General features: G+C 51.0%; 1 protein-coding gene across 1 annotated transcript; it reads right to left on the bottom strand.

Moving 5' to 3' along the window:
- Positions 1 to 11,403: 11,403 nt before the first annotated feature.
- On the bottom strand, positions 11,404 to 16,817 carry LOC128944614 (protocadherin-10-like). The gene is made up of 4 exons (XM_054287958.1): positions 14,340 to 16,817; positions 13,165 to 13,223; positions 12,974 to 13,062; positions 11,404 to 12,763 (listed from the first exon to the last, which is right to left on the bottom strand). The coding sequence occupies exons 1-4, from the start codon at positions 16,815 to 16,817 to the stop codon at positions 12,516 to 12,518; spliced, it is 2,874 nt and encodes a 957-aa protein (XP_054143933.1). The 3' UTR covers positions 11,404 to 12,515.

Raw genomic sequence — 16,817 nt, 5'->3', positions numbered from 1 at the left:
TATGGAAGCCAGGATTTTCTCACGTGCTAAGAGCTGTAGGGGTATGGTGCCTGCCTGCTGGCCGCTCCTGGATTCTCCCTCTGAGGGAAGGCATGTCTGCCCCCGCGGATTGCGGGCAGGCAGGGATGTCCTTCAGCAAGAAACATTTTGGTTGCTTATTCCGCGGTGAGAGCTCATGCGATAACCGCTCCCAGCCTTGCTCAGTTAACATAAGCGACACCCAGACATTGGCAGTGGCCCAGGGAGTCCCGGTTTTCCCGGGAGACAGCGGGCACCGAGCCCTGGCCGTGGGCTGAGGGGGTTCTGCCCTGCCCGCTCCCTCGCTGCTCAGCGCGGGGAGGAGCTGAGCTGAAAATCCCCCGAGAAAACACATGAGGCACCCTTACAGATGGAGGATAAAACGTGGAGAACAGTATTTATGGGCTGCCATCAGCACTGACCCACAGGAAAGCGGGAGAGGTCGGGGATCCCGCCCAGGGCTGGACAGCGCCTGTGAGCGGGGTTTCTCTGGGCAGGACCCTTTGGAAAGGATCTCGGAAGAGAACCCGAGTTCCCAGGGAGCTGGCCGAGCCTACGAGGCTTGCAGAGATGATGATGAGCACCCACGCTGGGCCTGAATCGCCGTTCTTTGCGGGTCCTGTCCCGGGGCTGAGGGAAGCTCCGCGTTGTCCGTGCCTGGAAAAGCCGTGCGGGCACCGGGCACTCCGGGAGCCCGGCTGGCCGATCCCGTTCCTTCCCATTTGCCGAGTTCATTCCCCAGACACCATTAGAGCTGCCGCTCGGGAGCAGATGGTTCCCCTCCGTCCCGAGCTTCATGCCGGACAGATTGCATACAATTTATTAATAACCCAACAGATGCTCGGGCACTTTCCAGCTCAGATTATATTTCCTGATTGCTCAAATCCCGGCGGGGGGGGGGGGGGGGGGGGGGGCTGTTCGTTTATCTTCCACCGCTCCTCTTCTTTGTGCCTTTACCAGCACCGACCCCACAAGGAGGGAGAGGGCGACATCCTTGTGTGTGTGTCCCCGTCCTAATTCAGGGTGTAAGTGTCTGATAACTGAACGTGGCCCGATGCCAGCCTTGGTTCGGGTCTCCCAGCCCCGCGGCTCTGTTCTGCCGGGGCTGCTCCACTTCCCCCCATCACTGCACGTTCGGGGCCCTCCGGTGCTGCCAGGGCTCGCCAGGGTCTGGCACATGTCGTGATTCCCAGTAAAACATCAAGGATTTATGCCCTTTAATTGCAAGGGTTGTGCTAATTGGGCTGCGAAGAGCCGGGTTCCCCCTCCCGGAGCTGCGGGATTGCTGCATCCAGGTGAAATTAAAACATCATCGTGAAAAAACGCTCGACACGAACTCCCCCATCCTTGGGCAGTTCGGGCAGTGAGAGAGGCAGAGCTGAGGGCCGGCAACCTCTTATCCCTCACCAACACAGGGTCTTAAGAGAGGAGTATTTGTAATTTCAGGAGGGGGATGTACAAGGAGATATACAGGGCTTATGCCCTGTGAGACCCCTCCTGGAGCAAGATAAAATGCTCTGAGCTCCAGAAAAAAGCCATCACAGACCTTTCAGCAATGCTGTGTTCAATTTTAATGTATAAAATGGGCTTTTCTTTGCTCTGTAGGGAGAAGCACAAAAGCAGCAGGTTGTTTATCCTACTGAATAAACTAAATGTAGGTCTCTGAGGGATCTTATGCAAACCACTTACCTTGAAACACAGCCCCACGGGAAAGTGAGCTATGGAGAGAGGCACAGTAAATGTTTTACATCTTCAAAGCAGCATCCAAGTGCCTGGCTCAGCACCAGCTCCCATCAGGTATCAAGGAAGGTAGGGCTGTGATTGTAATTAGGAATGCAGGAATCACTTTTAAGACATAGGTAACAGGATATTTGGGGCTGGGGTTTATTGGAGCCTGAGGCAGGGATTGACCCTAAAGGCTCAAGGCTAAAATTAAGTCTTGAGGCTGAAGGTTAATTGCTAAAGAGAGAGTTTGGAGGGAAAATGCATTTATTATTAGGACACTTGCCACAGTGCAGCTTTAAAATAAAAATAGGCAATCATTTCTGCTCAGTGGTAAAAGGCACTTCACTTTCTGTGAATGCAGGTGAGAGACACTCTCAGCAATAACAGCAGAAGAATATTAAAGTCTGTTACATTTTTCATAGCCCTTGACATTTGCAATATAATTCCACTTCCTTGCCTTCACCAAGCCAAACAGATTTAGTGCAGGGGGGAGTTTTCTTCATTTCAGCCTCTGTAAATAAAGTCAGAGAATGATGTGGTTGCAGGAGAAATAGTTCCTTCCTCCTTGCTCTACAGCAAGAGGGGAGAGTGGCAAGAAATGATGGAAAGGGAAATCAGGGTGTAAAAGCTGAGAGGGTTGTTAAGATGGCCAGAGGAGAGGATGCAAAGGGGGGCTGTGGGCTGGCAGAGACTGAGCTCTTTGCAGTTTCAGGCAGAATCCCTCTAATACCTTGCACCCAGAACCCACAGCAATTTCATTTCTTATCCAGAGGTTCCCCTAATACCTCAGGTTCCCTGAAATGCCCACCAGAAAGGAAATGCAGGGAAATTCCCACACTGGCACAGGTTTCCTGGCCAGATAGTAGCTTTTAAATCCAGTTTTTAATGTTTTGTCCGCCCTTCTTCCTTGTTTTTACAATAACAACTACAAACATTATCCAATGGCAGAAATTCTTAGAGTTGGTTAAATTAGAAAAATCTCTACCCATAGTTCTTTTCTATCCCTTTGCTGTACATTATTTGTGCAGGTCCTGAAAACCGTCTCCTTTTTCTTTCACAGGCCTTCCAAATCCTCAATGAGTTTTCCTAGGTCCCATAATAAAGCAAAGAATGAACAGAACCTGAGAGAGCAACAAATCATTTTGTGGATTGATCAATGTTCTTTAATCACTCACCACTTTCTGTCACTGACAAATTGTCACCAATTCTTCAGTCACACACATATTTAAGGGAATGATGTAATGATGTGATCTGATGCTGTTTTGCTTATTTCTAGTCCTCCTCATTAATAAACTCTAGAAAAGGGAAATACAAGCGCAACAAAAATAACAATGTTACAATTAGAACCTTGCAATAAACCAAACTAAAATTGTAAGGATTCACTTCCTACATTTTCCCCCTTTGTTCCCATCACAATTGCCTTGTGAATGAAAGGCTCAGCTGTACTATTCATCACTGAGAGGGAAGAAACATCCATAAAGACCAAATGGAATCATCCTCTGAAAGATCAGCTGGATAAACTTCCAGGAGAGACCTCAATTGGGAACTTAGCTGTCACCAGGGAAAGGGCATGTGGAAATGCTTGGGGAAGAGGGAAAGAGGTGGGGAACTGGGGCTCCTGCAGCACTTGTTTCAAGTAGGAAAAAATGTTCATTATCTACAGACTGCTTCTACCTGTACAGATTTCTAAACAGGCATGGGTAGTGATGCAGGGCCAGGCTCTGCAGGTTGTCCTTGTACAGTTTGACAGGAAGACATTGGAGTTTTCTCTAAGGTACAAATCTGGTACAAACCTCTGTCTATATTCTAGACAGAAATTGTTGCGTTATAAGTGATTGCAGAGGCTTGGGCGGTTTGGAAAATTGCTATGACCAGTTGGCCCTCTTCCACATGTCTTAAATCACACTACAGCCTTGGCTAAAACTCCTCTCCTCTCCTCTCCTCTCCTCTCCTCTCCTCTCCTCTCCTCTCCTCTCCTCTCCTCTCCTCTCCTCTCCTCTCCTCTCCTCTCCTCCTCATTTTCCCAAAATTTCCTGTGTTTAAACTCAGATGAATGATCTGGCAGTGTCACAGAGACACTTCCTTCTGCTCAAACAATACCAAAATTACAACATTGCCCTGTATTTGAGGGGGCAGGCCAAAAATTTGGGTCAGTCAGCAGAGCCTGATGGGTGTGCAACTAATAGAAGGCATGATTGGTAGAGGGCACACCCAGGTTTGGGAGATTCCTGGGAAGCCTGGCTCCAAATGAGACAAACAAAAAACAGGACAGATTTGCTTGATAGCTCTGCAAAATACTGCCCTGAGCTACACAAATGTGTACAAATTGTACACTAATGTGATGCAAATATGGAAGTGTCCAAATTGACTCATTTCTTGCTGTGGCCACAGCAATGTGTTTGGCTCTTTTGGGTTAATGAAAGCAGAAAACTGTCAGCACAGAATCCCAGAATAGCTGTGTTTAGAAGAGATCTCTGGGCAATACTTGGTGTGTCATGTTGTGTCCCCTTCCTGTGCTCACAGCAGGTTCCTCGGTACTGAATCCAATCAGTGATTTTACTGTTTGTTTCTCTGGGATCAGCTTTCAGCATTTGAAAGCTGAAAAAAAAAAAGGATTTATTTGAAGGGTTTTGCTTGGTTTGTTTTGATGGAGATGTGTCCACATCATTCTTGTTTCAGAGGCCTTTCTGTGTACATGAGCTTAAAAATGTTCCTGTCTTTGTCAAGCCTGCTGCTCTCTTCTCATCTTTAAGGCAACAAGCAACTGTATGTGTGCCAAAAGATTTTACTGGAAAAAAACCCATAAAGCAGCAAGCAATCCAGTTAAGCCAATGAATGACAGCACCACAGCCCCAGCCTAGGAAGTACTGAGAGAGCTGCATCCAGACTGATGCTTAATTTGCCACCAAAATAAATAAATAAATCAAGCCTTAAGCACCCTGGGGTTCATCAGGGAAACAAAAGCCAGTGCAGATTAGCAGATTCCTCACTAGTAACTGGGAGGAAAGGGAAAAAAAACCTGGATCCTGACTCACAGGCTCAGCCCTTGCAACAAATCCAGGCATTACTGTCCCCTGTATTTTGCAAACTGCAGGATGTCAGGGGCTGCAAATTTCCATCAGCCCCCCTAGACAGACTTGCAGCATGGAAAACTGTCCCTGGCCTCTAATTTATTTTTTTTTCCTCAACATTTTGGTCTCTTTTGGATAAAAGCACACTCAGGTCTGCCCCACAGGAAGATTTGCTGTCTCTTTTCTCTCTCCAGGGCTTCAGTTGCAAAGGGCTCACTAGAAAGCTGCAGCCAGGGGGATTCTGCAGCTGCTTTATTTGTTGTGGAGAACATCAGACAATGCTGCTTTCCCAATTTTTTTGCTAATACAAACTTCTTATCAGGCTTAGTCCACTGCCTTGTTTACCACTTCATGGCTTTTCCACTGAATCCCAGAAAGAAGCCAGACATACAATCCTAATGAAAAGCTCAGCATGTAAAGAGAGAATTTATATTTCAGTTCTTGCCTTTGCTATTGGTTTTACAAGTGATTGCTCATCAGAAACCAATTACCCCAGAAAGACTTGGGTTTGGGTCCCTACTGATGTTAGCAGGATGAATAGCCTCATTTACAGTCTCTCAACTGGAAAACAAAAAGTAATGATAATAAAAAAAAAAAGTATTTTCTAATTCTCTCTGCCTCCATTGTAATTCACAAGAAAATTAAACTAATAACTCTCTCTGTGAGCGTGTTATGCAGATGCCAGGAGTCAGGAATGAATGTATGAAACTATCCCAGGGAAAGTCCCCCAGGAAGGAACCTCTGAGCAGACAACTATTATACCTTGCAACACTCAGAGCTTCTCCAGCAATGCAATCTGTGCAGAGAGGAGGCTCTTTCAATTTCCTTCCTTCTCCCTCCCCCCCTTTTCAGTTGAATTCCACTTGCAGGCAGCAAAAACTTCCATGATTTTTTGCTGGGCTTATTTCCCACTCCATCTCCATTTCCCATTTGCATATAGAGGCTGTTTTTTCTTTATGGAAAAAAAAAATTCTCCATGCCAACAGAATCCAGCTCTTCAGAAATGGCTCCCAGAGTGGTCTTCCTTCCTAATACCTTCAGCAACCAGGCAGGAGGGCTTGGGGGGGTGGCACGAGGGTCCCCACTGTGTGCTGTGAATATCCCTGCAGCTCACATCTAAGTTTTAAATTCATTTTTTGGTCATTTTAATGAAGAGATAACATTTAAAAAAAAAAAAACAAACAGAGTGTGTGATTTGTCTGCCCATCTCCAAGAGAGGAGGAGAAGGAATGAACTTCTAGCTCCTCCCTTGCAAGACTGGGAGTGTCTTGCTGGTCCCTGAGATTCCCTATGTGGATTTTGGACACCACAAGGCTGGGCACAGCTGGTCTCAGGAGGCACAAGCACAGCAGATGGATGGTCCTGTCCCAGCTGGGTGCTGGTGGAGCTGTGCCTCACGTGGGTAACACGGAGGGGGCACCATCTCACTGGAGATTTGGGAGTTTGCAGCCAAATCTTTAAGGATACACAGAAAAAGCAGAGCAAAACTGGGATACCTGGAAGTGATTGGGTCAGGCTCCTGTCAAAGCAGGGTCAGATTTGGTAGAAATGCATGGGGAGCTACAGCAAATATGAAATTTGGACCCAAAAAGAGGCAGAAAAAAGGCCAGAGGGAGGGTCCTGCAGTGACAGGTGGAGTGTGCTGGAGGCTGTTCAGATACCAAAGGAGCACAACCATCAGGGTGTGTGATATCTGATGGGCATCGAGGGGTTAAATGGTTCATGCCATGTGGCAAAATGAGCCAAGAGAACACTTGGGGAACAAAGGGAAGGGATTCAGCCCCAGATGCTCATCCTTTTGGTGATCTCCTTACATTCTGGGGCAGCTGTCACACTGTTTTGCAGGGACAGATTAAGACAAAGAGGTGGTTTAGGTAAGCAAGTGGATTATAACATTGCATTTCCTAGAAACAGAAAAAAGATAAATTTTTACTTTTAGGAACTAATTGCAGGATTACATTCCTGAAGTTTGGTCTGTTAGAAGATGCTCAAATGGTAAATCTTTTCCTCTGGTCTCTGATAAAAAGCTAATGTCAGAGGGGTGCTGGGCATGTCTCCTCTAAATGATATTAAAGAAGGATCAAGAAGGAAAGTGGGGACAAGATGGAATCCTACAGGTGGGATTCAACCTCAGATTAAACTCCTTACATTTAGATCCCTGTGTGGATATGTTCCATCTGCACTCTGGGGAGCTTTGGAGATTTAGTCAATAGAGACTGAACAACTGCAGAGCAAGACAGCAATAAATTAATCCTAGAGTCCCCAGCCTTCACCCTCAGCAGTATGAAAAAAATTCCTGTCAGCTAAAATACCAAGAAATACGGACATGGACTTAAAAGTAAACTCATCAAACCAGTGAGGCTCCCCTGTGATGTCACAGTCGAAGCTAACCTCTGAATTTCAGATAAACTTGGGCTGAAAGAATCTCTGTATGTGTTATTGTCTGCACCATGCTGAACTCCAGTGCTTTTTAGAGGAAAATTTGGACACAGAAATTGGGTGACTCACTGCAATAGAACAGAACAAATTCAGACAGCTCATCTTTTCTCTGGGTTCGTGTAACAGTTTAACCCCAATTTTTCTATTTCCCATGCAGCCTGCTATCAGAGACTCTCTGCATTTTGGCCTGTCAGAAATCCTGCAAATGTTCATAATAATTTTCCTGATTGATGGTTGCTTTTCCTTCTTCTATTTCCTTTGTGTGATTTATTTTCTATGCAGGCAAAATGTGTGATAAGAGACTTCTGGAGCTATTTAATGATATTTTCTCTTGTGGGCATTATTGAAATGGACAGATTGGATGTGAAGACCTTAGTGAACCTTCTGGGAATCTTTGTTCTCTCTCAATTTCTTCTGATGCAGTTTTTTTCACCTGTTGTTGCAGATATTCCTAGCAATGAATTAAAATAAATATCTCATCAGGAATGCCTGCAGATCCTCTGAATGTATTTCTGATAGTTGACTGCACAAATGTTTTATTTTTCAATCCGTTTAACATGAGCTTGTTTGCCTTGCTTGCTGGCGCTGGAGGAGCACTCTGAATCCTGAATACTGAAATAAAAATCACTGCTATTGTTTAAAACATGCAAAAATGCATCATTTATTCAAATGTAAGATTTGTAAGTCATTGAATTTCATGGGGGAAGAATCATTAGTCAAAGTGCAGGCTGCACTAGGGGTCATATTTAATTTATTTTCAAAGCCTTCATTCGTGCTTTTTGGTCCAGTGTGTCATAAGTTATTCAATACACAAAGGTGTCTACTTCTGTCTCAAAGTAATTAAGCTGATTAAGTCATATTATCACTAACAAGAAGCATTAATTCCACTTGAGTGAATGCTGCAAAACAGAGCCAGTGACATTTCCACCACTTAAACTGAAAATACATTATAGGCTAACTGGGAAGCAAAAGCTTCCCCCAGCCCTGGCCTGCTCTTCCATCTGATCTCTGTGGAGGAGTTGGCAACTGATGTTTTCAGAGCAGAGAAAAAGGAAAAGGTGCAAAGGAGCAGAGAAAATCAGCATGTGACAATCATGCAGACGTTTTTCAGCGTGGCACAGGCTAAGTTATTGTGACAGAAGCTAAAGAATATTTATTTCTACACAACATTTACCAAGATCAAAAAGGAAACAGGAGGAAGGGATCTAGCCAGGAACAGGCTGCTCTGCTGGTGGGTTCAGGGGGACATTTAAGAGGGAATTTGAAAAGAAATCTGAATGGATCTGGCCAGTCTTGAGTAAATTAAGGCATGGAGGAGAGGAGAGGAGAGGAGAGGAGAGGAGAGGAGAGGAGAGGAGAGGAGAGGAGAGGAGAGGAGAGGAGAGGAGAGGAGAGGAATAGCATCTTTGGAGGATCCAATTAGTGATGTGCCGCAGATTGGGCTGGATCCAAGGTCCATGCACAGATTCTCATGAATTTTGGCTCTGTCCTGCCAATACCTCTGGGAGTGAGACCCACCTGCACCCATGGCTGTAGGCAGCCTGACCCAGCTGCGTGCAGAGTGCTGTGTCCATGCTGAGGCTTTTTGGGGAATTTGCTGGCTGCTTCTCAATTCTGTGTGTGGCAGATGGGAGCAGAACTGAGCATCAGCCCCTCTGGGTCTTTCCCTCTGGCCTCTTTTCTCTCTACCTCTGGATTCGTTTTGTCTCTCTGGGACCCATTTTCAAGTCATTTCAGAGGTACAAGTGATGTTTCCATCTGAGCAGTCTACTCAGCAGCAGCAAGAGCACAAACCCCTGTTTGTGCTGGTGCCCAGAAGTGCTGTGTGCCTGCCTTGCATGGCCTGAAGCATTTTGCAGCCAACTGCACCACATGGCAGCTTTCCCACTGTCCTACAAGCAAATCTCAAGCTGGCTGGTGGGTCCCTGAAAGCCAAATTTGCCTCTGGATCTCTGAGAGAGCTGGAACATGTGAGAGAGGCATCCAGAGAGAGTTCTGCTGAGCAGATCTCCAAAGGAGCTCTCATGCCCAGTGCATTACCAGGCTACAGAAACCAGCTAATGCTCAGGAGTGTTAGCACAGGGAGAGTTGTAAAAATAACTAGTTGTAGGGCAAAGACCTTGCATTTTTAATGAAACCCTGTCCCTGTGGGAGATCTTCAAAGGAGATCTCATCTATTAGATGGACGATTCTGACCAGACATGCCCTTTGAAGAGGGATAGTAGTGTGGCTGAATTAGATTTATGCAAGTCCTCTCTGCCCTAAAGCATGTCCCTTTTTATTGTCCTTTTCATCAATATGGTGACTGAAATGAAAGACTGAAACTGAGCTCTTGTCAGTGCAGGTTTTCCTTCAACTGAGCAAAGGCAGATTTTGGGGGAAGGTGGGGTGTTGAGGTGTGGGCTGGGTGCTGTGCTGCTCAAACCCCTTTTGGGAGGTGCCTGAACTGAACATGCAGACCTGGGGGCCAGGAAGAAGTACAGATGTGTGTGTGTGTGTGTGTGTGTGTGTGTGTGTGTGTGTTTGTGTGTGTGTGTTTGTGTGTGTGTGTGTTTGTGTATCATGGTCAGGAGTAATGGACAGGGCATGGAGGCAATTCAGTGGGCACCAGTGAGCCTTGGTAGCAGGGATTAAAAAATGCCAATAAAATACTCTGGAGAGTGACAGGGGAGGTGGTAAACCTGTCCCCTTGGTTCCTTGACCCCCATGATTTTCCAAAGAGAGATGCAAAATGCAACTTTCAAACACCTGTGGGTTTTGAGGGGTCAGCTTTGAGATCATTTTCCCTTAGGGAAGCCACACCAGGGAATCTGATACAAAACACCAGTTCCATGTGCTCATTGAGCCCTTGGATGCCATGGAGCACAGGCTGTGCTGGTGCTTTTGCTGTGTGAGCACAGTGAGCAGCTGGGCGGCTCCAGTCCTCTCCCAGTGCTGACCAGCACCACCTGGAAATGCAGCAGAGACACTGCCAGGGTTAATCCAGCAGGGGGAGAGGCTTGCTGCCCTGCAGGGACTCAGGTCCGTTTGATGCTTTTATTACTTCTTGAGGCTGTTATTAATCTTATTGTATCACTTTACATAATTCCCTTGTTCTTTTGAAGCAGTGGAACAGGCTAATACTGTGCACAGGTCTCAGGGTAGCTGTTTGGGGTTCTTTTTTACCCTTAACGCTCTCTGGAGACCCTTGAAGAATGCACTTGGCAGCAGAAAATCCTTCATCCTACTATCTAATTGGGACAGGGAATATTTCATCTACCCGCAGCCAGGCAGATGTGAGCTGGGACTGAAGTCACCAGCAGCAGCCAGGTCCCTTTCATGTCCAAAGCTTTGTCCTCCCGGGCCCTTGGCTCCCACGAGGCCCCTTTGAGAGCTCCCTGGCCCTGCTTCCACTGAAGGGCTCATTGCCCCTTGCAGACAAGGACTTTTCTGGGTTAATCCCAAAAGCCGCATTGCAGCCTCCCCGAGCCAGCCACCAGCAAGTTCAGGGTGTGGGAAGGACAGCCATGGTTTGGTCACCTCAGGACTTCATCTGGAGGCCAAGTGCTCCCACATCAAGCCAAGAGACATCCCACCAACAGATACAGGCTTGCCTATCCCCAGGGAGCTGCCCCTACACCTGGCACAGGTCCAGGTTATCTCTGTGGCCCGTGAGGGAAGCTGTGGGTGCCTATCCAGGGAAAAGGGTAAATTAAGCAGAGAAATCACTGTAACAACCACGAGTTGTTCTGCTATTAGTGCCACATCCAGCCCCTCTCCCAGCAGCTCATGGCTGCCCCAACCACGGTGCAAATCTTCCCCTGCCCGAGCTGGAGCACTGAGCAAGGAGCTGTGGAACATCTCCAGCTCCTTCTGGCCATGACCCCAAAGTGCTCCTGAGTCCAGGGAAGGAGAGAAGGGGGCCTTGAGCCCCCAGAATACATGTGAAGTGAATAAAATGAGCTCTAGGCATAAAATGAGCTCTCTGCTCCAGAAGTCAGAAGGACAGACATATTTCCTGGAGCTGGGAGTGCTGCTCCAGGAGCTGCACAGCAATCCCTGCTGTTGTGTGGAACACAGGGACAGCCAGAAGCCAGGGTGAGATATTAAAATACAATTTATTGGTACAAATCAGACAGAGTGAAACAAACTCAGTTTAGAAAGAGCTGTCATGTTCTGCACAGATGGATTTAAAATGAACTGTCCCATGACCAGAGCAATTGGCAGTGATGGCAGACAGACTGGTGGACAGGTGCAGGGTGCACAAGGCAGGGGAGAGACTGTGCTGGGGCTGGAGTCCTGCCCTTGAGGGCTCCTGACTGCCAGCTAAAGGTTCTGAAAGAGAAACAGGGCACACTTGGAGAGGTTTGTCCTGTGCAGGTGGGGCCCCCAGTGCACCAGAGCAGGGGTTCCTCAGGCATTCGGGACTTGGGGAGCACAGAGACCCGAGTGAAGGCAGGGGCTGGAGGGAAGAGACCTGTGCTGGGGTCACTCCAAAGGTTGGAAAGTGTTTTTCATTCAGATGATGTTGCCTTGGGCTAGAGAGCTGCCCAGCAGGGCCTCTCCTCGTGCATCTCTCAGGTGCTGAAGCTGGCAGCCCCTCTGGCCATGCAGTCCATGTGTGCCTGTGCTGCTCCCGAGCAAGGCTGGCTCTGCCCTGGAGCTGGGCTCTGTCCAGCCCTGCAAGTGTTGGGTCAGGGCTGGAAGAGAAGCACTCATGAAGGCTGGGGGGTTTGCACTCACTTCCCAGAGAAAACAGACACCAATTGCTGCTCTGGACATGCAACACATCCTGCTGGACCTCAGGGACAGAGCAATGGTCACTGCCCCAGTGGGTGAGGTCAGGCTTGGCTGAACCAGGCCTGGCCTGCACACACTTTCCATGCCTAGTGGGACAGAGATACAAGCATGCAGCTCAGTACATTCACACAGCCAGACAAGACAAAGAAGTGACAAAGTTTACAGAGATGAATGGTCCCTAAGGGGACATGGGAATGGGTAAACTCAAGGCAGATTTGCTTAAATCTGGCCATATGGACCTCAAACAGCACCTGCTGCCAGCACAGCTCTGCAAGATGAGATGGGAGAAATTGCCCCTGCCACCACCCCCCAATCCCTGTAATTTTCAGTCTCTTGCTCCTTAAATCCTTCCCACATGCTCTGTTGAGCCACTCTCCTAGCATCTCCATAAAGTCTTGAGTGGTCCATACATGGAGGTGTGTGCTGTGGGTGGACCTGGCAGCTGAAATAATGCAGAAGATTCTGAGGGTAGAGCCATCCAGGCTACTTCAGGTCGTTGTTGATAACCACACTGTCATGCATGTCACAGTAAGTTGTCATCTTCTTCCTCTTGCCAAAGGTGGAGAAGCTGTTTTTGTTCTCCCGGCCTGGGAAGTGGGGCCCATCCTTGCTGGAAAGCAGAGTGGGGGTGCCAGGGATATAAACGTTGTGCTGATAATCCAGGGCTGGGTACAAGGGGCTGTAGTGGGGTGTCCAGATGCTGTTGGGGCCTGCTGAAGCCTTCTGAAACTCTGGAGAAAAGATAAGTGAAAGATTGGCTCAGGTCACATCCACATCCCAGGATGTGAGTCCTGTGTCACCAACCTCCATCCTGGTGCCTGGACACCCCTTCCGCCCACAAAACTTCACCACTGCGAGGAACAGGGGTGTGATACCCTCACTGCACCTCCAAAAGTGACCAGAGGGTCTGTTCTTGCCAGCCCCAGTACCCCAATACTAACCAGAGACAGGGGTCACCAGTGTGCACAGCCTCTCGTGCTCCTTCTGGAGGGCTCTACGGATTTCCCCCACATCTTCCAGGCTCTGGGAGCTAAAGAAAGAGACTGGTTCAAAGCTGTGTGGGACATAACCTCCCCATTCCCATATCCCCCTTCCACCTGCTCCCTCTGTTCCCCAGGGCTGGATTTGGTACCTTTTCAGGGCAGGTCTCTGCGTGCTCGGAGGCAGCCAGTCCATGTTGGGCTGCTTGGCCTGGAAAACACAGGGAAGAGCAAGGGTGGGTTATTGGGAGCCTCTGTCAAAAAACCCAGCTCTGCCAGCACAAAGCTTCAGCAGGCAGGGATGCAGGACCACATCTCCACTTTCCCTGTGTTCTTTGTGGAGAATCAAACAGCACATTCCTGATCTGGGGAGACTGAGACAGCATGGAATCAGCCTGTTCCCTTCTGGACCTTCCTCACCCTCCTGAAATATTGAGGTGGTTCTGGGCTTGTCCTCTGCCTTTGGGGGTTTTAAGTCTGTCATTCTGGGGAGAGACAGGTGGTTCTCCTATTCCTGCCAATTTTCAAACGCATTTTTTGCATGTGCAATGTTTACTTAGGCCAGGTCTGAGGTACTTAATGGTGAGAGATGCAGAAATCAGCTGTGTGCTTGATGTCCCAGGAGGGTTGCAAAAGCTGCAGGAAAATCTAATTAAGTATTAGGGAAGAGAGTCCAGGGGTGCAAGGAGACACTTGGAGAGACTCTCTTGGCACAGAGTCCTGGGCTCTCCTCGGAAGGGCTGGTTTATTAAAAGTCAGACGTAAGTGGATTAGACGCCTCATCACTCTCCATGCTTGTAATCGTGTTTTGGAGAGTCTTTCATCGGGAAAATTAGACATTCCTCATTTCAATACCTAACAAATGTTGACATCAAAATCCTGCCCCGCAGACCCCACTCCCTGCCTGGTGCAGAGCAGCAGCCAGGCCCGGGACACTGCGGGCCCTGCCAGCACAGGGGCAGCAGAGCAGCAGCGATGCTCCCGCTGTCCCAGTGTGAATTGTTTACCCATACCGAGGAGAAGCCACCCCCACTATCCCACCGCCCCCAGGGCACTGGAGCATCTCTGTTGCCTCTAATGGGTACAAAAGACGGTGAGAAGGGATTTCCTCTCGCCTCAGCCGAGCCCGGCGCTCCCCCGGTAATTAGACCCGTCGGGAAGCTCGGTGGAGATCCCGCTGCCTGACGGCTCCTAATTCCCGCACTGATCAAAGGCTCCGGTTGTTCTCTGGGAGAAGCCGTGCCTGGCTTCCCTCGTGGCAGAGGCTGAGGGAGGGGGCTGGGGGGACCTGCGGAGTGCTGCTAAGCCCTGCTGGGCGTTGGGTTACCTCTTTGGAGACCTGGAGATGCTGCTCTGGCCGGGACCGCTTCCCGGGATCCTTCTCGTTGTTCCGGGGGGGGCTGCAGGGTTTGAGGAACATGAAGTCGCTCTGAGCAGACTCAGGACCAAGGCAGACCTTGTAGCAGTAGCCTGGGGGGCCGCCCGCGGGCACATCAAGGCAGGTGCCAGCCGCGGTCCCTGCAGGGGGCTGCGCCGTCAGGTTGGAAGTCTTCAGGCCATCAGGGGAGGGTCTGGACCCGGGGCAGCAGTGGCAGCGAGGCGGCGAGCAGCTGTCCCCCTGGCGGGAACGCCGCTCGCCGCGGCAGCGAATGGCTGTGAGAATGAGGATGGCGAGGAGGAAGGTGAAGGAGATGGAGCCCAGGGAAACAAGGAGGTAGAGGGTGAGCGGGGAGGATGAGGAGGCCTCCGGAGGGAGGCTGAACTCGCTGAAGTCGGAGAGAGTCTGGGGCATGGTCTCTACCACCGAAAGCAGGAGGGACACGGTGGCGGAGAGGGCTGGCTGCCCCCCGTCCCGCACCTGCACCACCAGCTGCTGCCGGCTGGCATCCTGCTCCAGAAAGGAGCGCAGCGTGCGCAGCTCGCCCGTGTCGGGCGCCACGCTGAAGAGGGTGAAGTCGGTAGCCTGGAGGAGCTGGTAGGAGAGGCGAGAGTTCAGCCCCGCGTCCGCATCCACCGCCGACACCGTGCCCACGAGGTAGCCGGGCCTGGCCGAGCGCGGCACCAGCTCGGTGGCAACGGAGCCATTGCGGGGCAGGGGGGAAACGATGACCGGGGCGTTGTCGTTCTGGTCCAGCACAAAGATGTGCACGGTGACGTTGGCACTGAGGGGGGGAAACCCCGCGTCCTGCGCTTGCACCTGGATCTGGAAGCTGCGGATCTGCTCGTAGTCGAGGGAGCGCAGGGCGTACATGTGCCCGCTGTCTGAGTTGATGGACACGTAGGTGCCCACGGGCATGCCATGGATGTGCCCGTCGGCTATGGAGTAGGACAGGTAGGCGTTTTGCTGGCAGTCGGGGTCTGAGGCGCTGACAGAGCAGATGGAGGCTCCTGGCGCGTTGTTCTCCATCACGTAGACGCTGTAGGAGGGCTGGAGGAAGCGCGGGGCGTTGTCGTTCACGTCAGACACGGGGATGGTGAGGGTGCTGCGGGTCAGCAGGGCAGGCGAGCCCATGTCCCGGGCCGTGATGCTCACGTTGTACTCGGGCACGAGCTCCCTGTCCAGCACCTGCGTGGTCACCAGCGTGTAGTAGTTCCGGAAGGAGGAGCGGAGCTCGAATGGCACATTGGGGCCGACCTCACAGCTCACACGGCCGTTGTCCCCAGAGTCCCGGTCCTGAACACTGATGACAGCGATCACAGTGCCTGGGGGGGCATCCTCCAGCACAGGTGTGGACACTGAGGTGAGGGTCACCTCTGGCGCATTGTCATTGACATCAAGGAGGTGCACAAGCACCCTGCAGTGCACGGCCACAGCTGAGGGCCCGCGGTCCTTGGCTTGCACGTAGAGCTCGTGGAGGCTGGCCCGCTCATAGTCCAGGCGGCCCTTCAGCAGCACCTGCCCGCTCCGGGGCTCCACGTGGAAGAGCTCCCGGACGCGTGGCGGTGCGTGCCCGCTGAAGGAGTACTCAATCTCCCCGTTGGGGCCCTCATCCAGGTCAGTGGCGTTGAGCTGGATGACCAGAGTGCCAGCAGGAGCGTCCTCAGGAAGGCTCACGCCGTAGGAGGGCTGGTCGAAGGCAGGCACGTTGTCGTTGGAGTCCAGCACGGTGACGAGGATGTGCGCCGTGCCGGAGCGCTCGGGCACGCCGCCGTCGAGGGCGGTGAGCAGCACCCGGTGCACGTGTTGCTGCTCCCGGTCCAGGGCACGCTCCAGCACCAGTTCTGCAAACTTGGTGGCATCGCTGCGGGTCTGCACCTCCAGGGAGAAGAAGCCGTTGGGGCTGAGGCGGTAGGTGTGCACAGAGTTGGTGCCCACGTCAGGATCCTGAGCGCTCTCCAGGGGGAAGCGGGCACCGAGCACGGCGGACTCGGCCACCTCCAGCACATATTCCTGCCAAGGGAAGGTGGGTGCGTGGTCGTTGATGTCCAGCACCTCCACCTCGACGCGGTAGAGCTCCAGTGGGCTCTCGACGAGGAGCTGCAGGTGGAGCAGGCAGGTGCCCCCGGCCTCGCACACCTCCTCCCGGTCAATGCGCTCGTTCACAAAGAGGATCCCGTTCTCCAGGTTCACCTCCAGGTGCTGCCTGGCCCCGGCCCGTGACACGATGCGGAACCTCCGCGCCGACAGGGTGGACACATCCAGCCCCAGGTCCTCACCCAGGTTGGCCACGAAGGCTCCGTGCTCCAGCTCCTCGGGCACGGCGTAGCGCAGCTGCCCCCGCGCCGGGGGTCCGGCCAACAGGAGGAAGAGGAGGCAGCGGAGGAAGAGCTGCCCCCATGGCCCGGAGCCTGCTCCGGCCCCCAT

The sequence above is a fragment of the Melozone crissalis genome, unplaced genomic scaffold (genome assembly GCF_028551555.1).
Source record: "Melozone crissalis strain CALT ecotype California unplaced genomic scaffold, PUWL_Pcris_2 ptg000061l_1, whole genome shotgun sequence".
NCBI lineage: Eukaryota > Metazoa > Chordata > Aves > Passeriformes > Passerellidae > Melozone > Melozone crissalis.
This window is presented reverse-complemented; position numbering and strand designations above follow the sequence as displayed.